The sequence below is a fragment of the Rana temporaria genome, chromosome 11, assembly GCF_905171775.1.
Source record: "Rana temporaria chromosome 11, aRanTem1.1, whole genome shotgun sequence".
NCBI lineage: Eukaryota > Metazoa > Chordata > Amphibia > Anura > Ranidae > Rana > Rana temporaria.
In genome coordinates, this window is record NC_053499.1 from 1,849,725 (window position 1) to 1,872,121 (window position 22,397).

At 51.9% G+C, this 22,397-nt stretch overlaps 1 protein-coding gene across 1 annotated transcript; it reads right to left on the bottom strand.

Moving 5' to 3' along the window:
- Window positions 1-10,031: 10,031 nt before the first annotated feature.
- Window positions 10,032-10,738, bottom strand: ASCL3 (achaete-scute family bHLH transcription factor 3). Its single transcript, XM_040327710.1, has one exon. The coding sequence runs from the start codon at window positions 10,725-10,727 to the stop codon at window positions 10,251-10,253; it is 477 nt and encodes a 158-aa protein (XP_040183644.1). The 5' UTR covers window positions 10,728-10,738; the 3' UTR covers window positions 10,032-10,250.
- Window positions 10,739-22,397: the final 11,659 nt, after the last annotated feature.

Consider the following 22,397-nt stretch of genomic DNA (forward strand, 5'->3'; position numbering starts at 1 on the left):
CAACCCGCCCATAGGAGCCCACAACCTTCCCATAGGAGCCCGCACCCCGCCCAGGGGTCCGCCGCCCGTAGGAGCCCACAACCTGCCCATAGGAGCCCACAACCCGCCGCCCGTAGGAGCCCACAACCTGCCCATAGGAGCCCACAACCCACTGCCAAAAGGAGCTCTACAACCTTCCCGTAGGAGCCCACAACCCAGCCGGTGTCCGCTGCCTGTAGAAGCTCACAACCCGCCCATAGGAGCACGCAACCCGCCCAGGGGTCCGCCGCCCAAAGAAGCCCACAACCTGCCCATAGGAGCCCACCGCCAATAGGAGCTCTACAACCTTCCCATAGGAGCCCGCAACCCGCCTGGTGTCCGCCACCCATAGGGGCCCGCAACTCGCCCATAGGAGCCTGCAACCCGTCTGGTGTCCACCGCCCGTAGGAGCCCACAACCCGCCGCCCATAGGAGCCCGCAACCCACCCGCAACTCGCCCATAGGAGCCTACAACCCGGCTGGTGTCCGCCACCCATAGGAGCTCACAACCCGCCCATAGGAGCCCACAACCTTCCCATAGGAGCCCGCACCCCGCCCAGGGGTCCGCCGCCCGTAGGAGCCCACAACCTGCCCATAGGAGCCCACAACCCGCCGCCCGTAGGAGCCCACAACCTGCCCATAGGAGCCCACAACCCACTGCCAAAAGGAGCTCTACAACCTTCCCGTAGGAGCCCACAACCCAGCCGGTGTCCGCTGCCTGTAGGAGCTCACAACCCACCCATTAGAGCCCACAACCCACCGCCAATAGGAGCTCTACAACCTTTCCATAGGAGCCTGCAACCTGCCCAGGGGTCTGCCGCCCATAGGAGCCCACAACCTGCTCATAGGAGCCTGCAACCCGTCTGGTGTCCGCCGCCCGTAGGAGCCCGCAACCCGCCCATAGGAGCCCACAACCCGCCGCCCATAGGAGCCCACAACCCGCCGCCCATAGGAGCCCGCAACCCACCCACAACTCGCTCATAGGAGACCACAACCCGGCTGGTGTCCGCCACCCATAGGAGCTCACAACCCGCCCATAGGGGCCCGCAACTTACCTATAGGAGCCCACAACCCACCGCCAATAGTGGCTCTACAACCCGCCCGTAGGAGCCTGCAACCTGGCCAGTGTCCGCTGCCCGTAGGAGCCCTCAACCCACCCGCAGGAGCTCACAACCCAGCTGCTGCCCTCTGCCTGTAGGAGCCCACAACTCGCCGATAGGAGCACGCAACCCGCTCCCAGGAGCCCACAACCCGGCCACTGCCCTCCGCTTGTAGGAGCCTGCCCACCTGCAACCCATGGGGTAAGTTCTGGGGTACGGGGGTGCCACCGACAGGGTCTCGGGTGTGCCCCCGCCAGCCCGCTTCCACTTTGATTAGACACAGTGAGAGCTGATCAGCGGGTACAGTGGACTCGATGTCCGCCGGCACCCACCGATGCGTCAGTACAGAGGAAGAACTGTGGTCTGTCAGTAAGGAAGGCATGGATCCTGTGTCTCTGCTAAGTGGGGGGGGGGGCACCGATCCATGCCTTCTCCTAGTACAAGCACCTCCCCCACAGTAGTAAAGCACAGGTTAGGCACACACTTAATCCTTTGATCACCTCTGATGTTTAACCCCATTCCCAGCCAGTGTCAATAGTACAGTGACAGTGCATATTTTTTTAGCATTGATCCTTGTATTAGTATCACTGGTCCCCAAAAAAAGTGTCAGTTAGTGTCCCGACTATCTGCCACAATATCACAGTCTTGCTGATCGTCACCATTACTAGTAAAAAAATATAAAAAAAAAATGTAGCAGAATACATATTGTCACATGATGCTGTGCGACCTCCCTCTCCCTCTCTCTTTCTGGGAACTACAAAGCCACAGCTGAATCCTAGGAACACACCGGCTGCGTCGTCGCCGACCTCCAACATTGGCGCACTTTTTTTTTAGACATTTTTATTTTCAAATGATACAAAGTTTCTGCATAATATCCTTTTAATCCTTCAAATGAGTGTCAGCTCTTCTTCTATTCTCGCGTTCGGCGCGCTCGGCGCTCAGTGTTGCCGCATTTCTATTCACAATTGTAAATGTAAAAAAAAAAATACGTATTCCTCAGTAGATCACAGAATTTTTTTCCTGCGCTGCGGATGCTGAAAAAGCTTTTCATCGCCAAGGTCGGGCTGCCAGCGGCGAATTCACAACGCAAAGCGGCGAGCGTTCCTTTGTGTCGCGGAGTAACGCAAGCGGGGGGGGGCTCCTATAGAGAGTCGCACGTGTCTGTGAAGTACGCGGGTCACGTGTCCTCCCAATGTCACGCGCCGATCGTTTATTGATTGATTTTATAATGGAAAACAAAATTCCATCCATTATTTTATAGAAAAGACATTCAACTCGGGGGATTCGGCGGGGGAGGGGGAGATTCTTCAACAATACAGTGAAATGAATACGTTTTTTATTCCCAGTAAATTACCATAAAGATTGAGAGATGAAATGCGGCGTATAAATTATATGTTACATTGTATAGGCTTATGAGTTACATTGTATTCATTTATGTTGCTGCTTTTCTTTGTATCTTTTTAGTTATTTTTTTGCAGTAAAGCAAAGAAGCAAAAACCTCTGCAGGGTATTAAACATTAAATTACTTAGAACCCCCAAACATTATAAAAAAAAATTCTAACACCCTAGAGAATAAAATGGCGGTCGTTGCAATACTTTCTGTCACGCCGTATTTGCGCAGCGGTCTTACAAGCGCACTTTTTTTTGGGGAAAAAAATACACTTTTTTTAATTTAAAAAAAAGACAACGGTAAAGTTAGCCCAATTTTTTTTTTAGATTGTGAAAGATAATGCTACGCCGAGTAAATTGATACCCAACATGTCACGCTCCAAAATTGCGCCCGCTCGTGGATTAGCGACAAACTTTTACCCTTAAAAATGCTCATAGGTGACGTTTAAAAAATTCTACAGGTTGCATGTTTTGAGTTACAGAGGAGGTCTAGAGCTAGAATTATTGCTCTCGCTCTGACGATCGCGGCGACACCTCACATGTGTGGTTTGAACACCGTTTTCATATGCGGGCGCTACTCGCGTATGCGTTCGCTTTCTGCGTGCGAGCTCGTCGGGACGGGGCGCATTTAAAAATGGCGGCTGGTGTTTTTTCGTTGGGGGAGGAGGGCGGCAAACAACCACCCACACTCACTGTCTGCCGGTCCACCGGCACTTACCCTATCTAGGCGGCAGGGATTGGGCATCGGCGGTCAGTGGCGGGGATCGGTGGGCACATCAGGCAGCGGTGGGGAATCGGGGCATCGGCAGACATCAGGCTGCAGCGGGCATCGGCTCCTGTGTCTTCTCCTCCTCGCTTCCGCCGTGCATCTCCTCCCCTCCTTCTAAGCATCCAATAGGATAGCCTGTCCTTTCAGCCAATCGGGTGATGGGTAACAGACCCGCTTCCCAATTGGCCAGGAGGAGGATCAGTGTTGCAACAGCGAATATTCATTCGCTGTTGCAACACAACTGGGTGGACTTCAGACGCAATGCTCTGCGCCCCGAGCCTACCCTATTTTGAAGCCTATTAGAGCCTCTGGCTCTAATCAGGTGCTTCAAAAAAACACCCCCCGCCATAGAAATTTATGCGCTCTGCGTCATGAAAGGGGCAGGGCACATGGATAGGGAGGGCGGTGCCCGTGCACCCACAATGGACGGGCCGTCCCTGCACCTGGGTAAACTGGATGTCTGGTCACTGACACTATACAGTGGAACCTCGGATTGGGAGTAACGCGGTTAATGAGCGTTTCGTAATACGAGCAGGATTCAAGCCAAAGTGGTGTGCAGTACCGCGTTTGGCCTGCGGTGGGGGGCGAGGGAGCTGAGCGGAGCCAAACGGCGCCGATCGCCACCATTCGGAAATGATCGGAAAGACTCCGAAATATGCCGTTCTCGAGCCTTTCCGAGGTCCGCCGAGCTGTCCTCAGGCCTTTCCGTGTGTTCCCGAGGCTCTCTGGCGCCCCCTGCATGCGGTATTGCATGCCATTGAAGTCAATGCGGAACAAATTATTTTAGTTTTCATTGACTTCTATGGGGAAACTCGCTTTGATATGCGAGTGCTTTGTATTTGGAACGGATTATCCTCGTAAGCCGAGGTTCCGCTGTACATGGTTACTGTAGTGGAGAGCCGATCCCGGCTTTGTCTGGGTCTCCGTCTGGCCGGCGGACATGCTGGCTAGTAGCTTGGGTCTCATGGTCCGGAGAGCCCAAGAGATCGGCGGGAGGGGGGAAGGGGGACGTCCCCTACTGGCTGGCTGCTAGGATTTCCTTTCCAAGAGAGCCGGGGTGACGGCCGCAGCCTCATATCATCCCGCTACAACCACATGAAGTCACATGGCGCACCGGGTATGTGATTTAGCGGCAAGTGGATAGAATCCATTTTTGGTTTAGGGGTCATTAACGCTTTGATTAAAAAGTAGGATGGAGAGAATTGAAGATCTTAGCAACATGAAATGATTATCAACACCTGGGCGCCGGTTTCCACGGGGGCCTTTAAGGGGATTGGAATGCCTGGTGGGGGCAGGGCTTGTGACCATGTGACCGCCGTGATTGGCTGTCACATGATTGGAAAGCTCCGCAAGTAGCGATCGGGAGCTTTCCGTGAGTCGCCGGGAGCACGCTCTCAGCACAGCACTGTGGTCCTCAGTGGCGGCCGCTCATAAGAGGTGCAGGGGTGCCGCCCCCATAAACAATGCACTCAGCCCCCTAATCTCCATGCAGGGCGCCGGACGCATGGATTTCAGTGCGGTATTTTTGTTTTTGAAGCACATGATTAGAGCCTGAGGCTCTAATTGGCTTAAAAAAGGGGCGGGTTTGGGGAGCAGAGCACTGCAAACCGAGCCCACCAAGTTGTGTGACATTAGCAAATGAATATTCGCTATTTTCACACCGATTCTCCTCCCGGCCAATCAGGAAGCGGGTCTGAGACCTGTTTCCAGATTGGCCGAAAGTAGAAGCGTTCCGAATGGCCACCGAGGTGGAGATTGAGGCTGACGTGATGCCCGCAGGGGAAGGGAAAGGCGCCCGTGATGCCCATCGCCCGAGTGAAGTGCTGCCCGCCATAGATGGGGTGCTTCTGACCCAATTGACCGGACGGGGGTGGCTGTGGGTGCACTCACGCGCTTCCCAAAAAAAATGAGCACCGGCCGCCACTGCCTAAGACCCGATTGGCCGGGAGGAGAAGCAACTGCCGAAACTCGGGAGGAGATGCAGGGTGGGGGGTTGCAACATGGATGGGGTAATCATGCTGGGCAGGTGAAGCAGCAATCAAGCAGGCGATCGAGCAACAGGGGTTGGGTGGAGCGAGGGGGCCAGATTTGTATGGCACCCCCCAAAGAAAAATGAGCACCGGCCGCCACTGCCTAAGACCCGATTGGCCGGGACTCGGGAGGAGATATGGGGGGGGGGTGCAACCTGGATGGGGGTAAGTATGGTGGGCAGGTGAAGCAGCGATCTAGCAAACGGAGGTGGGTGGGGGGAGCGAGGGGGCCAGGTTTGTTTGACACCCCCCCCAAACAAAAATGAGCACCGGCCCACACTGGTGGGCGCTATTGCACGCAAATAAGCGGCCACTCTGCGCCAAGGTCCAGCTGCTGAGAGGCCACATGTTTGCGTGCGCTCTGTTCGAAGGTGTTAATGTAACAATGTCTAAGTGTCTCTTTATGTCAATATTGAAGGCGCCCTCTAATAATTCTCCGGAACACGCGCTCCTCGCACTCCTCCACTTCACTCCTCGCCTTCTCCACCTCTTGTAGAAAGTTGAGGCTCTCCAATCCTATTACCTCCTCATTACAGAGAGATCATTAGACCCCCATCAATACCTCCCCCACTCTTCTCCCCCTCCCCCTCCTCCTCCGTCTCACTGATGACACTCCAGATCTCCTTCTATTCCTCGCACTGCGATGGATGCGACTTCACATAACGATTTCCAGTAACAATGAAGGACCATAAAGTATAAGTCTGTTTATTACAAATGTATAGAAAGCCGTTACAGTCACATGTTCTGGGAGCGTCCACTCCATAAAGTCACATGTAATGCCTATGGCGGCACTCACGCGTTTCGACTGACTCTTTCAAAAGGAGCTCTCGGATAAAGAATATTTTCTTTTTGTAATGAATTGATTTAAAATTATTAATTTTATAATTCATTTATTTTATTATTTACTTTACATACCTCTGGAAAATGTACCCAAATTTATTTTTTTTAAATACGCCACTGCGTTGCTTTAACTGACAATGGCGCGGTCGTGCAAAACTGTGCACAAATATAGGCCCGGATTCACGTAGCACTTACGCCGGCGTATCTCGAGATACGCCGCGTAAGTGTCAATGTGCGCCGTCGTATCTGTGCGCCGTGCCCACAGAACTAGATACGCCTGAAAATAGGCTTCCTACGACCGACGTAAGTCTCCTACGCCATCGTGGGCGCATATTTACGCTGGCCGCAAGGGGCACTCCCATTAATTTACGATTCGAATATGCAAATGAGTGAGATATGCCGATTGACGAACGTACTTGCGCCCGGCGCATTAATATACGCGGTTTACGTAAGTCGTACGTCCGGCGTAAAGTTAAGCCTCATAAAGCAGGGGTAAGTCATGTTAAGGTATGGACCAGGGAACAGCCATCGTATTTTACGGCGTTTACGTAGTAGTACGTGAATAGGGCTGGGCGTAGGTTACGTTCACGTCGTAGGCAGTGATTCGACGTATCTTAGGGAGAATTTCCGACGTGGTTCTGAGCATGCGCACTGGGATGCGTCCACGGGACGGCGCATGCGCAGTTCGTTCGGCCCATCATTTGCATGGGGTCACGGTTCATTTAAATGGGTCACGCCCACTTCCACCTACTTTGAATTAGGCCTGGCTTACGCCTACGAATTTACGTTACGCCGGCGCAACGCTGGGAGCATTTCCTTTGTGAATAATGTGCTCGCCACTCTGCGCAGCGTCGGCATAGCGTATATTCGATACGCTACGCCCGCATAAAGATGCGCCGAGGTATGTGAATCTGGGCCATAGTATTTATGTTGCTTTTTTCCGGTATTGATCATCACTGCATTTTTTTTTGCGCTATAAGACCCCTTTCACACTGGGGCGCCTGCAAAGTGCCCTGAAAGAGCCGCTGCTGTCTCTCCAGTGTGACAGCCCCCGAGGGCTTTCACACTGGAGCGGTGCGCTGGCAGGACAATAATTATGTGGAATATGGGAAAGGTATGGACAGCACTTTAATTATGTTTGTCAAACAAAGGTCTGCTTGTGCCCTCATTAAACAATCTGTTATCCTTGAAGTGGGTGGAGTCTTATCAGGACGAGGATCTAACACGGCCGGGTGCCATACTGTCCCTACACAGGTGTTCCTAATTGGACAAAACCCTTTATAAATCATTTTAATGAACATATAAAAATTCTGTCTGGTTGTAGGACAGATTGTTACATTGACGTAGATCTCAGCAACCAATCATATCTAGGAGAGAAGGCCGAGATAAGGCTTGTAAAGGTGTATAAAGGCAAGTTTTACAAGACAAGTCAGATAGGAGCCCATAAGGCTGAACTCTATGTATGCTGCCCTATTGCACGGGTCATAGAGGTCAGAACCAATGGGCAAATATCTGTCCGAAACTTGTCCTCTCGTACGAGTCAAATAGGGAAAACCTCTTAACCACTTAAGGACCGGACCAATATGCTGCTAAATGACCCAAGGGGTTTTTACTAGGGTTGTCCCGATAACGATACTAGTATCGGTATCGGGACCGATTCCGAGTATTTGCGGGAGTACTTGTACTCCGGCAAATACCCCCGATACCAAAATAGAATACTTTTCCCCGCCGCTACGCCGAATCCCGCCGCTTCCCCGCTTGGTTAATACGGGCGGGGAACATTACAGCTTTCATTTGAATAGCTATAGTCTTTCCCGCCACGCATAGACACTCCCCCTTGCTCGGGTGAACTGTCCAATCCCGAGCAAGGGGGAGTGTCTATACGCAGCACGGCGCGATAGACTACAGCTATTCAAATGAAAGCTGTAATCTTCCCCGCCTGTATTAACCAAGCGGCGCGGCAGCATGTAAGGTAAGGGGGACATGGCTGGATATGGGGGGACATGGCTGGATATGGGGGGGGACATGGCTGCATATGGGGGGGACATGGCTGGATATGGGGGGGACATGGCTGCATATGTGGGGGACATGGCTGCATCTGTGGGGGGACACGGCTGCATCTGTGGGGGGACATGGCTGCATTTGTGGGGGACATGGCTGCATTTGTGGGGGGACATGGCTGCATATGTGGGGGACATGGCTGCATCTGTGGGGGGACACGGCTGCATCTGTGGGGGGACATGGCTGCATCTGTGGGGGGACATGGCTGCATTTGTGGGGGACATGGCTGCATTTGTGGGGGACATGGCTGCATTTGTGGGGGGACATGGCTGCATTTGTGGGGGGACATGGCTGCATCTGTGGGGGGACATGGCTGCATCTGTGGGGGGACATGGCTGCATTTGTGGGGGGACATGGCTGCATTTGTGGGGGACATGGCTGCCTTTGGGGACACATGTAAAAAAAAGTATTGGTATTCGGTATCGGCGAGTACTTGAAAAAAAGTATCGGTACTTGTACTCAGTCCTAAAAAAGTGGTATCGGGACAACCCTAGTTTTTACAATTCAGCACTGCGTCGCTTTAACAGACAATTGGGGCCCCATAATCTCCTATTGCCCGGGGGCCCCACGAGTTGTCAGTCCGCCCCTGGATAGGGACCAGTCAGTCGACCGGCCTCTGTTAACAGACGGAGGACTTTGGACGGTAGCGGTCATCGGTGGTCTGGTCCCTTTTTGGGTTTCCGACTCGACCAAGTTTGTGAGGGAAATTCACCCTGGAACAAGTTAACCACTTCCGGACCGCCGCATGTACATTTACGTCGGCAGAATGGCACGGACAGGCACATTGGCGTACCTGTACGTCCCTGCCTAGACGTGGGTCGGGGGGTCCGATTGGGACCCCCCCGGTACATGCGGCAGTTCCCGTGGCTTCAGGAGCGATCCGGGACGACGGCGCGGCTATTCATTTATAGCCGCTCTGTCGCGATCGCTCCCCGGAGCTGAAGAACGGGGAGAGCCGTATGTAAACACGGCTTCCCGTGCTTCACTGTGGCGGCACATCGATCGAGTGATCCCTTTTATAGGGAGACTCGATCGATGACTTTAGTCCTACAGCCACACCCCCTACAGTTGTAAACACACACTAGGTGAACCCTAACTCCTACAGCGCCCCCTTGTGGTTAACTCCCAAACTGCAACTGTCATTTTCAAAATAAAATAAAAATAAAACTATCCCCTATTTTGTAAACGCTATAAATTTTGCGCAAACCAACCGATAAACGCTTATTGCGATATTTTTTTTACCAAAAATAGGTAGAAGAATACGTATCGGCCTAAACTGAGGGGAAAAAAAATGTTATATATATGTTTTTTGTGGGATATTTATTATAGCAAAAAGTAAAAAATATTGCATTTTTTTCAAAATTGTCGCTCTATTTTTGTTTATAGCGCAAAAAATAAAAACCGCAGAGGTGATCAAATACCACCAAAAGAAAGCTCTATTTGTGGGGGAAAAAGGACGCCAATTTTGTTTGGGAGCCGCGTCGCGCGACCGCGCAATTGTCTGTTAAAGCGACGCAGTGCCGAATCGCAAAACCTGGCCTGGGCATTTAGCTGCATAATGGTCCGGGGCTTAAGTGGTTAACACTTACAGGTCTTGTACTGCCCCCCCCCCCCCCAGCCTGTAACTGGACAGTGAAAGGAGAAGCAGCAGACTGATGAGCTCATCTCTCTGTCACTCTGCGCTCTCACCCTATCAGCATTCTTCCTCCACTGCAACACAACTAATTGTCTCTTTGTGCTGCTTCACCTTATCCCAGCCTGAGCTCTGCTGTACAGAGACGGCAAAAGTCTGATGCCCAGTCGGTTACTTCCAGAGCCTGTGTAAAATTTATTTATTGATCTAATAATGATTACATTGATTTGTGTCTTTCATATCTTCCCGGAGTTCTGCTTTAGGTCTTCCCTGTTCGGTCGGTTCTGGCGGGCGGCGGGCGGGCGGGCGTTGGACTGGTATGGGGATCGTTCCTCAATATCGGCACCTGGTGGGCGTCTCAGCGCTGCGGCTCTTCCCGGGAGGCGTGTCTGTGGTAGGTGTTGTTCTTCCTAGTCTTGCCGATGGGTCGTAGAGAGTCCCCCAGCCCCTCCCCCCCAGCGCAGCGCCTCCTGCAGGTGGAGGATGTAGCGGATGGCCGCCCTGAGCGTCTGCACCTTACTGAGCCTCTTCTCGGCGTACTCCGGCGGTAGGTGGTGCCGCAGCTTGGCGTAGCCCTCGTTCACGCACTTCACCCGCTGCCTCTCCCTCTCGTTCCTCTTCCGGATGTACGCCGGGCCGTAGAACTCCTCGCAGGTCCCGTATTTCTGCCCCCCGCCGGTCGGGAGGCCGTAGAGGGCGCCGTAGTAATAATCGATCCTGGCCGGGTCGTAGTAGGAGAGAAGGGCCAGATCCTGAGGGAGGGGGAAGGGAGGCACCTCCCGGGGGAAGGGGAACATCGTCGACGTATCCAAACCGAACCACTGCACCGCGTTTAGAGGGTCGCCGCCCGGCGCCACCTTCTGGCGGGGACTGTACATGTTCTCCATCTCTCGGCTCAAACCTGCAGACAAAGACGGGGAAGACGTAATTCAGAACTACAATTTACAGACCATCAACGCATTTCGACATTTCCATAACTCCTCCCAAGAGCCAGCCCCTGAGGGCTCCTGAGAGGAGTACTGAGGCAGGAATCTATGTCCAGCACCCTGCCGGCCCCTCCCACCAGCCATAATCTGCCTGCATTGCATACAGAAGCACAGAGAACCAGTGATGACATCACCAAGTCAAAAATAAGGTGTGGAATGAAAATGGAAAGATCTTACTTAAAACTTTTTATTTGCATATTGATGAGGGGGAGGGAGGAGCCAAGGATATAATCATATTTTATCAGTAAAAAGCCGTCCTTGATCTCCAGTCAGTGGCTTTGCCTGGGTTTAGATGATGTCATCAGTCTGCTACAGGCAGAAGGAAGCATTTCCTCAGTCTTATCTCCCCCCAGTGATCAGACCATGTGATTGCTGTGTCCAATCACAGCAATCACATGGTAAACAATAGAAACTGAAAGTGAACATTCCTTTTCTCTGCTCTTATACAGATCGGATGTGAACGAACATCAGCCTGCCCCAGTGTCCCTGATCAATACCCCCCATGTGCCCGATCACTACCCCCAGTGTCCCTAATCACTGTCCCCCCAGTGTCTCCGATCACTGCCCCCCCTGTGTGCCCGATCACTGCTCCCCAGTGTCCCCGATCACTGCCCTCCCCCCAGTGTCTCCAATCACTGCCACCCCCCCAGTGTCCCTAATCACTGTCTCCCCAGTGTCCCCGATCACTGCCCCTCAGTGTCCCCGATCACTGCCCTCCCCCAGTGTCCCCAATCACTGCCCCCCAGTGTCCCTAATTATTGCCCCCCCCAGTGTCCCCGATAACTGGCCCCCCCGGTGTCCCCAATCACTGCCCCACAGTGTCCCCGATCACTGCCCCACAGTGTCCCCCATCATCACTACCCCACAGTGTCCCCCATCATCACTACCCCACAGTGTCCCCCATCATCACTACCCCACAGTGTCCCCGATCACTGCCATCCCTCAATAATATCTCATTGATATATATATTTATTTATATATTTTTTTCTTCCCTACGTTTTCCAAAATCTTGAGGCAAAAAAATTCAATTTTCAAATGACTCGTTATGTCTTTCTGAAAATACCAATAATTGGGTCATTTTGTGGGCATTTCCACTGTCCTGGTGCTCCGGGGGCCTCCAAAAATATGGCCAGGAAATGAGATGCGTAATTTATGCCCCTAGAATGCCTGAAGGCGCTCCTTGGATTTTGGACCCCTCTATGTATCTAGGCTGAGAAAACGTCTCACAGGTGTGGTCAGTGCCGATCCTGACCTCCCTGGGGCCCTAAGCAAAATGACATGTCACATTAAAGATTAAAGTTGAGAAGCGGGGGGAGGGGGTGTTCTGCTGTCGGAAATGACATTTTACATTAAAGTGAGAATGACTTCTCACCAGGCGGGGCCTCTAGTAATTTGGGGGGCCCTCCGCAGCTTTGCGGGGCCCTAAGCGGCTTGCATAGTGAGCCTATAGGGCGGATCCGCCCTGGGAGTGGTATCCCCATACAGCGGAATCTCGGATTACGAGGATAATCTGTTCCAGGAGAACGCTCGTAATCCAAAGCACTCGCATATCAAAGCGAATTTCCCAATTAAAGTCAATGGAAACGAAAATTATTTGTTCCACATTGACTTCAATGTCATGCAATACCGCATGCAGCCAGAGGCGGGGGATGGCGCCGAAGAGCCTCGCAAACTGCCGAAAAGGCCCGCGGACACCTCGGCTGACCTCGGAAAGACTTTGTTCCCGAGATTTGCCGAGGTCAGCCGTACCGTCCTCGGGCCTTTCCGAACAGCGCAGATCGGCGACGTTCAGCTCTGGCGCCCCCCCCCCAACCTCAGGCCAAAAGCGGTACTACACACCGATTTGGTCTGAATCCTGCTCGTTTTGGGAGACGACGCTCGCAAACCGAGTTACGATTTTTAAAAAAACAATACAGCGCTCGTATTGCGAAAACGCTCGTTAACCGCGTTACTCGCAATCCGAGGTTTCACTGTACTTAGGAGGCCTAGCAGGATGGGGGGTGTAACTGCAAGTATGCCTATGCTGTGTGCGAGAAATAACTTGCTAACCACTTCAGCCCTGGAAGGATTTACCCCTAATGACCAGGCCTTTTTATTTTTGCGATACAGCGCTGCGTTACTTTAGCTGACAATTGCGCGGTCGTGCGACATGGCTCCCAAACAAAATTGGCGTCCTTTTTTCCCCACTAATAGAGCTTTCTTTTGGTGGTATTTGATCACCTCTGCGTTTTTTTATTTTTTGCGCTATAAACAAACAAAAAAAAAGGAGCGAAAATTTAAAATAAAAATAAAAAAAGACAATGGGCCAGATTCACAAAAGAGATACGACGGCGTATCTCCTGATACGGTGGCGTATCTCTGAGATACGATTGTCGTATCTATGCGGCTGATTCATAGAATCAGGTTCCGCATAGATATCCCTAAGATCCGACAGGTGTAAGTGACTTACACCGTCGGATCTTAGTCTGCAATTCCAGGCCGGCCGCTAGGTGGCGATTCCATTGCGGTCGGCGTAGAATATGCAAATGACTAGTTATGCCGATTCACGAACGTCCGCTTTGCCCGTCGCTGTAATTTTACGTCGTTTCCGTAGAGATACGCGGCGTAAAACTAAACCTGCCCTCTAGGTGGTCTAGCCAATGTCAAGTATGGCCGTCGCTCCCGCGTCTAATTTTTAAATTTCACGTCATTTGCGTAAGTCGTCCGTGAATGGCGCTGGACGCCATTTACGTTAACGTCGAAACCAATGACGTCCTTGCGACGTCATTTAGCGCAATGCACGTAGGGAAATTTTAGGGACGGAGCATGCGCAGTACGTTCGGCGCGGGAACGCGCCTAATTTAAATGGTCCCCGCCCCATTTGAATTAGGCGGGCTTGCGCCGGGCAGGTTTACGTTACACCGCCGCAAGTTTACAGGCAAGTGCTTTGTGAATCAAGCACTTACGCTGAAAACCTGCGGCGGTGTAACGTAAATGGGATACGTTACGCCGCCGCAGCGTAGCCCATTTCTACATGAATCTGGCCCAATATTTTTTTCTGCTATAAGGCCCCTTTCACATTGAGGCGTTTTTCATGCGGTACAGCGCTAAAAATAGCGCTGCTATACCGCATGAAAAATCCTGCCCTGTAGTGTTCAATGTGAAAGCCCAAAGGCTTTCACATTGAAGCGGTGCGCTAGCAGGAGCGCTCCAAAAGTCCTGCTAGCCGCATCTTTACCGCGGTATAGGAGCGGTGTGTTCACCGCTCCTATACCGCGCCTTCCCATTGAAATCAATGGGAAAGCGCGGTAATACCGCCTGCAACGCGGGCGGTATTAACCCTTTTTCGGCCGCTAGCAGGGGTTAAAATCTCACTGCTAGCGCCCGAATAGCGCAGTAAATACGACGGTATAGCCATGCTACGAATTTTGCAATTTTTGGATTTTCGAAATTCTGAGATTTTGGAAATTTCGGAATTAACAAGTTTGGCAAAATTCGTTAAAAAATGAATTCAAAACTAATTAGTTTCGAATTAATTTAACGAATTTTGACAAACTTGTTAATTCCGAAACTTCCAAAATCTCAGAATTTCGAAAATCCAAAAATTCGAAATAGCAAAATTCAAAAATGGGAAATTTGGAAAGTTGAATTTACGATTTTTTTTAATTTGGAGTTATTGTGGAAATTCGAATGAAAACGAAAAAAAAAAAAAAAAAACAATTTCCACAATAAATCAAAATTTAAAAAAGTCGTAAATTCAAGTTTCCAAATTTCCTATTTTCGAAAAAAAAGCAAAAATAACAAATGAAACGAAAATGAAAAAAAAAATGAATTTTTCGGCAGTGCACACGTCTATTAGTCACATTGTCTAATTTCGCAGTTGGCCACTAGAGGGGGCATTCACATTTTTGCGTCATATTATTTTCATGATCTACATACGAAAAAAAAAATATTAAAAAATGACTGAATTTGCTTTTGGTGACTTTTACCTGAATGGATTTTCTGCTTTTCCTTTATACAACTACACAAAATAGGGAAATTATTCTATGTAATACCTCTATGGAAATATGGAACAGCAAAAGCAGTAAATGTGTGAAAATTGTATAAAAAAACATTCCTTGCTTATTGTTTCTCTTAAATAATAAAAAATGGGTAGAGATGATCGGCAGCTCAGCAGTGGCACAGGTTACCCCCCCCCCCCCCTCCAATCCCGGGGTCACGACTTACCTGGAAATAGCGGCAGATCCTTCTCTCTCCATCGGACGGACGAGAATCATTTATACGTCCGAGGACAATGCGGAGAGTTGTGTATACAGAAATAATCGCTCGGGATCTCCGAACAATTCCAGAAGTGTGAACAGCAAACAGAGCAAAACAAACATCTCAGCGCCCCCCCCCTCCCCCCCACCGCGGCATCACCCGCCCCTCCCCCCTCCCGGCATCACCCGCCCCCCCCCCACCACACATCACCCGCCCCCCCCCTCCACCGCGGCATCACCCGCCCCCCCCTCCACCGCGGCATCATCCGCCCCCCCCACCACACCCCCCCTCCGCCGCCGCATCACCCCAATGTTTATTTACCTTCATTAATAATACAAAGAAGATGTTGATGGTTTGATGGATCAGAGCAAGGGGGGGGGGGTGTCATGTGACCCGGTGCCCCCACTTGACCCAACCCCCACACAATATTATTATTCATTTATATATCTCTGACATATACCGCAGCGCTGTACAGAGATCACATCAGTCTCTGTACAGAGGAGCTTACACTCTAATGTCCCCTCCCCCCCCCACAGTCACATCAGTCTCTGTACAGAGGAGCTTACACTCTAATGTCCCCTCCCCCCACATCACATCAGTCTCTGTACAGAGGAGCTTACACTCTAATGTCCCCTCCCCCCACAGTCACATCCGTCTCTGTACAGAGGAGCTTACACTCTAATGTCCCCTCCCCCCCCCACAGTCACATCAGTCTCTGTACAGAGGAGCTTACACTCTAATGTCCCCTCCCCCACACAGTCACATCAGTCTCTGTACAGAGGAGCTTACACTCTAATGTCCCCTCCCCCCCCCACAGTCACATCAGTCTCTGTACAGAGGAGCTTACACTCTAATGTCCCCTCCCCCACACAGTCACATCAGTCTCTGTACAGAGGAGCTTACACTCTAATGTCCCCTCCCCCCCACATCACATCAGTCTCTGTACAGAGGAGCTTACACTGTAATGTCCCCTCCCCCCACAGTCACATCAGTCTCTGTACAGAGGAGCTTACACTCTAATGTCCCCTCCCCCCCACAGTCACATCAGTCTCTGTACAGAGGAGCTTACACTCTAATGTCCCCTCCCCCCACATCACATCAGTCTCTGTACCAGAGGAGCTTACACTCTAATGTCCCCTCCCCCCCCACATCACATCAGTCTCTGTACAGAGGAGCTTACACTCTAATGTCCCCTCCCCCCACATCACATCAGTCTCTGTACCAGAGGAGCTTACACTCTAATGTCCCCTCCCCCCACAGTCACATCAGTCTCTGTACAGAGGAGCTTACACTCTAATGTCCCCTCCCCCCACAGTCACATCAGTCTCTGTACAGAGGAGCTTACACTCTAATGTCCCCTCCCCCCCACATCACATCAGCCTCTGTACAGAGGAGCTTACACTCTAATGTCCCCTCCCCCCCCACACATCACATCAGTCTCTGTACAGAGGAGCTTACACTCTAATGTCCCCTCCCCCCCCCACATCACATCAGTCTCTGTACAGAGGAGCTTACACTCTAATGTCCCCTCCCCCCCACACATCACATCAGTCTCTGTACAGAGGAGCTTACACTCTAATGTCCCCTCCCCCCACAGTCACATCAGTCTCTGTACAGAGGAGCTTACACTCTAATGTCCCCTCCCCCCCCCACAGTCACATCAGTCTCTGTACAGAGGAGCTTACACTCTAATGTCCCCTCCCCCCCCCCACATCACATCAGTCTCTGTACAGAGGAGCTTACACTCTAATGTCCCCTCCCCCCACAGTCACATCAGTCTCTGTACAGAGGAGCTTACACTCTAATGTCCCCTCCCCCCACATCACATCAGTCTCTGTACAGAGGAGCTTACACTCTAATGTCCCCCCCCCCCACAGTCACATCAGTCTCTGTACAGAGGAGCTTACACTCTAATGTCCCCTCCCCCCCCCACATCACATCAGTCTCTGTACAGAGGAGCTTACACTCTAATGTCCCCTCCCCCCACAGTCACATCAGTCTCTATACAGAGGAGCTTACACTCTAATGTCCCCTCCCCCACACAGTCACATCAGTCTCTGTACAGAGGAGCTTACACTCTAATGTCCCCTCCCCCCACATCACATCAGTCTCTGTACAGAGGAGCTTACACTCTAATGTCCCCTCCCCCCCATCACATCAGTCTCTGTACAGAGGAGCTTACACTCTAATGTCCCCTCCCCCCCACATCACATCAGTCTCTGTACAGAGGAGCTTACACTGTAATGTCCCCTCCCCCCACAGTCACATCAGTCTCTGTACAGAGGAGCTTACACTCTAATGTCCCCTCTCCCCCACAGTCACATCAGTCTCTGTACAGAGGAGCTTACACTCTAATGTCCCCTCCCCCCCACAGTCACGTTAGTCTCTGTACGAGAGGAGCTTACACTCTAATGTCCCCTCCCCCCACACATCACATCAGTCTCTGTACAGAGGAGCTTACACTCTAATGTCCCCTCCCCCCACAGTCACATCAGTCTCTGTACAGAGGAGCTTACACTCTAATGTCCCCTCTCCCCCACAGTCACATCAGTCTCTGTACAGAGGAGCTTACACTCTAATGTCCCCTCCCCCCCACAGTCACGTTAGTCTCTGTACGAGAGGAGCTTACACTCTAATGTCCCCTCCCCCCACACATCACATCAGTCTCTGTACAGAGGAGCTTACACTCTAATGTCCCCTCCCCCCACATCACATCAGTCTCTGTACCAGAGGAGCTTACACTCTAATGTCCCCTCCCCCCCACACATCACATCAGTCTCTGTACAGAGGAGCTTACACTCTAATGTCCCCTCCCCCACACAGTCACATCAGTCCCTGTACAGAGGAGCTTACACTCTAATGTCCCCCCCCCCCACATCACATCAGTCTCTGTACAGAGGAGCTTACACTCTAATGTCCCCTCCCCCACAGTCACATCAGTCTCTGTACAGAGGAGCTTACACTCTAATGTCCCCTCCCCCCCACAGTCACATCAGTCTCTGTACAGAGGAGCTTACACTCTAATGTCCCCTCCCCCCCACAGTCACATCAGTCTCTGTACAGAGGAGCTTACACTCTAATGTCCCCTCCCCCCCACATCACATCAGTCTCTGTACAGAGGAGCTTACACTCTAATGTCCCCCTCCCCCCCACAGTCACATCAGTCTCTGTACAGAGGAGCTTACACTCTAATGTCCCCTCCCCCCCACATCACATCAGTCTCTGTACAGAGGAGCTTACACTCTAATGTCCCCTCCCCCCACATCACATCAGTCTCTGTACAGAGGAGCTTACACTCCAATGTCCCCTCCCCCCCCCACATCACATCAGTCTCTGTACAGAGGAGCTTACACTCTAATGTCCCCCCCCCCCACATCACATCAGTCTCTGTACAGAGGAGCTTACACTCTAATGTCCCCTCCCCCCCACATCACATCAGTCTCTGTACAGAGGAGCTTACACTCTAATGTCCCCTCCCCCACGGTCACATCAGTCTCTGTACAGAGGAGCTTACACTCTAATGTCCCCTCCCCCCACACACATCACATCAGTCTCTGTACAGAGGAGCTTACACTCTAATGTCCCCTCCCCCCCACAGTCATATCAGTCTCTGTACAGAGGAGCTTACACTCTAATGTCCCCTCCCCCCCACAGTCATATCAGTCTCTGTACAGAGGAGCTTACACTCTAATGTCCCCTCCCCCCCACACATCACATCAGTCTCTGTACAGAGGAGCTTACACTCTAATGTCCCCCCCCCACAGTCACATCAGTCTCTGTACAGAGGAGCTTACACTCTAATGTCCCCTCCCCCCACAGTCACATCAGTCTCTGTACAGAGGAGCTTACACTCTAATGCCCCCCCCCCCCACATCACATCAGTCTCTGTACAGAGGAGCTTACACTCTAATGTCCCCCTCCCCCCCACAGTCACATCAGTCTCTGTACAGAGGAGCTTACACTCTAATGTCCCCTCCCCCCCACATCACATCAGTCTCTGTACAGAGGAGCTTACACTCTAATGTCCCCCTCCCCCACATTACATCAGTCTCTGTACAGAGGAGCTTACACTCTAATGTCCCCTCCCCCCACATCACATCAGTCTCTGTACAGAGGAGCTTACACTCTAATGTCCCCTCCCCCCAGTCTCTGTACAGAGGAGCTTACACTCTAATGTCCCCTCCCCCCAGTCTCTGTACAGAGGAGCTTACACTCTAATGTCCCCTCCCCCCCACATCACATCAGTCTCTGTACAGAGGAGCTTACACTCTAATGTCCCCCTCCCCCCCCACAGTCACATCAGTCTCTGTACAGAGGAGCTTACACTCTAATGTCCCCTCCCCCCCACATCACATCAGTCTCTGTACAGAGGAGCTTACACTCTAATGTCCCCTCCCCCCACATCACATCAGTCTCTGTACAGAGGAGCTTACACTCTAATGTCCCCCCCCCCCCACATCACATCAGTCTCTGTACAGAGGAGCTTACACTCTAATGTCCCCTCCCCCCCACATCACATCAGTCTCTGTACAGAGGAGCTTACACTCTAATGTCCCCTCCCCCACGGTCACATCAGTCTCTGTACAGAGGAGCTTACACTCTAATGTCCCCTCCCCCCCACAGTCATATCAGTCTCTGTACAGAGGAGCTTACACTCTAATGTCCCCTCCCCACAGTCACATCAGTCTCTGTACAGAGGAGCTTACACTCTAATGCCCCCCCCCCCACATCACATCAGTCTCTGTACAGAGGAGCTTACACTCTAATGTCCCCTCCCCCCCACACAGTCACATCAGTCTCTGTACAGAGGAGCTTACACTCTAATGTCCCCCCCCCCCCACAGTCACATCAGTCTCTGTACAGAGGAGCTTACACTCTAATGTCCCCTCCCCCCAGTCTCTGTACAGAGGAGCTTACACTCTAATGTCCCCTCCCCCCAGTCTCTGTACAGAGGAGCTTACACTCAGGGATCGGAATGAATGACAGGAAGTCAGGTGACGTTTTTTCTGGAATTTATTATCATTAAGTTACAAAATCTGAAAAATGACTCTTCGGTTGATTCAGTGCAATTACAATGTATGGAGGGGGGAGGGGCTAGGAGAAGGGAATTCTGGGTAGACGGACACATTCACAGTATATAATCATTTATCTTACAGGGGGGGGGGGGGGTTGGGAGGAGTGCCTGTGTGTCTGGGGACGATCGAAGCGGCATGCTCCCCGACAGCCAGTAGAGAAGGTGCAGGCAATGCATTGTGGGAGGTCACAGAGGGGGCGGAGCTCTCATTCTACGTTTGCCGGGGCTCCCGGGAAGGCGTCGCTCAATGTGTTGGCCCCTCCCCTTCTTAGAGGGATCCGGTGTGGAGAATTACGGGGCTCACCCGCTCCGGGAAATGCCGGTTTCCTGGCCTTCGAAGGTACCGACTCAGGACGCAGATCAGGAAAGTCGGAGAGACGCTGGAGATTTGCAATCGTTATGGGTGTGGCCTGGAAAGTAGGGACCGCCCCTGAGTAAGCTCCAGAGTGAAACGCGTCGGTTTGGGGGGTGTGTCCAGGCTGAGACTTCCATTCACGATCACACAGCAGGCTTGGACGTGATGTGCGGCTCCCGGGGCACCGATCACTCTCCGGCAATCGATCTCTCTACGTGTTCATCTATAAATAGAAAGTAATGAGGACCGCCCCTCCCCCTCCCAAGCTAATAAGAGCAGTGGGGGGAGGGGCCAAACAGACTCAATAGAGGATGGAAGGAAAACCCCTCAGAACACTGGAGCCAGGGAACCTGCATTCTCCATATACTGCTCCGGGGGCAACCGCCCCCCTCCTGCCCACCCCTTGTCCCGGCCCTAGAAGGAAGGGGGAGGAGCTTGAGAACACGTCTATTGTATACCCCAGTGTTTCTCAACTCCAGTCCTCGGGGCGCACCAACAGGTCTTGTTTTCAGGCTTTCCATTATTGTGCACAGGTGATTTTATCAGTTTCACTGCCTTAGTAATTACCACAGCAGTTTCATCTGAGGGAAATCCTGAAAACATGACCTGTTGGTGCGCCCCGAGGACTGGAGTTGAGAAACACTGGTATACCCTATATATTAATGATGGAGGAATTTAACCCCTTGCTGGCCTGCCAGTGACCCACTTCCTGTCCTAGGGTGACAACGCTCATTCACCCAACTGTTTGGTGGGAAGCGTTGTTACTCCACGACAAGACTACAGACCCCCCTCCCCCCTCAAAGTAGAATTCCAGTCTGAACCTTACTAGTCTTAATAATTGTCCCCTCCCCCTCCTAACACCCATGCCGACTCCCCTGTGTAAGGTGTACATACTTATTCTCAGCCCGGTCTCATGATCTGGCTCCCTCTGTGTCAGTCAGCAGCAGCTGCAGGGGAGAGGAGGGAGCACCAAAAAAAAAAAAAAATACATAGGAGCCTATGGGTGACATTGCCACTGCTGACATTCTCAGCTGTTAGCGCTCTCTTCTCCCCTGCAGCTGCCACTGGGAGATCACATGAGCGGGCTGAGAATAGGAGAGATGTACATACTTGTCTGTTTTTTAGCCCGGCCTCATGATCTGCCCCAACCCCCCCCCCCCCCCGTGTAAGTCAGCAGCAGCTGCAGGGGAGCACCAACAAAAAAAGAAGCAGATGGTACATAGGAGCCGATGGGTGATATCACCGCTTCTGGAATTCTCAGCTATTATCACTCGCTCTTCTCCCCTGCAGCCGCTGCTAGCTGACACCGGGGAGATCACACGAGCGGGCTGAGAATAGGCGAGATGTACATACTTGCCTGTTTTTTTTAGCTCGGTCTCATGATCCGACTCCCCCCCTGTATCAGTCAGCAGCTGCTGCAGGGGAGAGGAGGGGGCACCACTTCTGGAATTCCCAGCTGTTAGCCCTCTCTTCTCCCCTGCACCTGACACCAGGGAGATCGCATGAGCCGGCTGAGAATAGGTGAGATGTACATACTAGCCTATTTTCCAGCCCAGTCTCATGATCTGGCTCCCCCCTGTATCAGTCAGCAGCTGCTGCAGGGGAGAGAAGGGACCACTGCTTCTGAAATTCTCAGCACTCTCATTTCTCCCCTGCAGCCGCCGCTGTCTGACACCGGAGAGATCACATGAGCGGGCTGAGAATAGGCAAGTATATAGATCTTTCTTACACAGGGGAGTCAGGATAGGTGTTTGGGGGCGGGGCATTTTAGTTTACCTCCATAACATGGGGGGAGGGGTTCTGTAGTTTGCAAAGACATCTGGGAACACTGGGAACCCATAAGGGCTCAGTTGGCAGCCATTAAGTAGTTAAACCTTTGGTGGCAACAAACTAAGACCCCCCG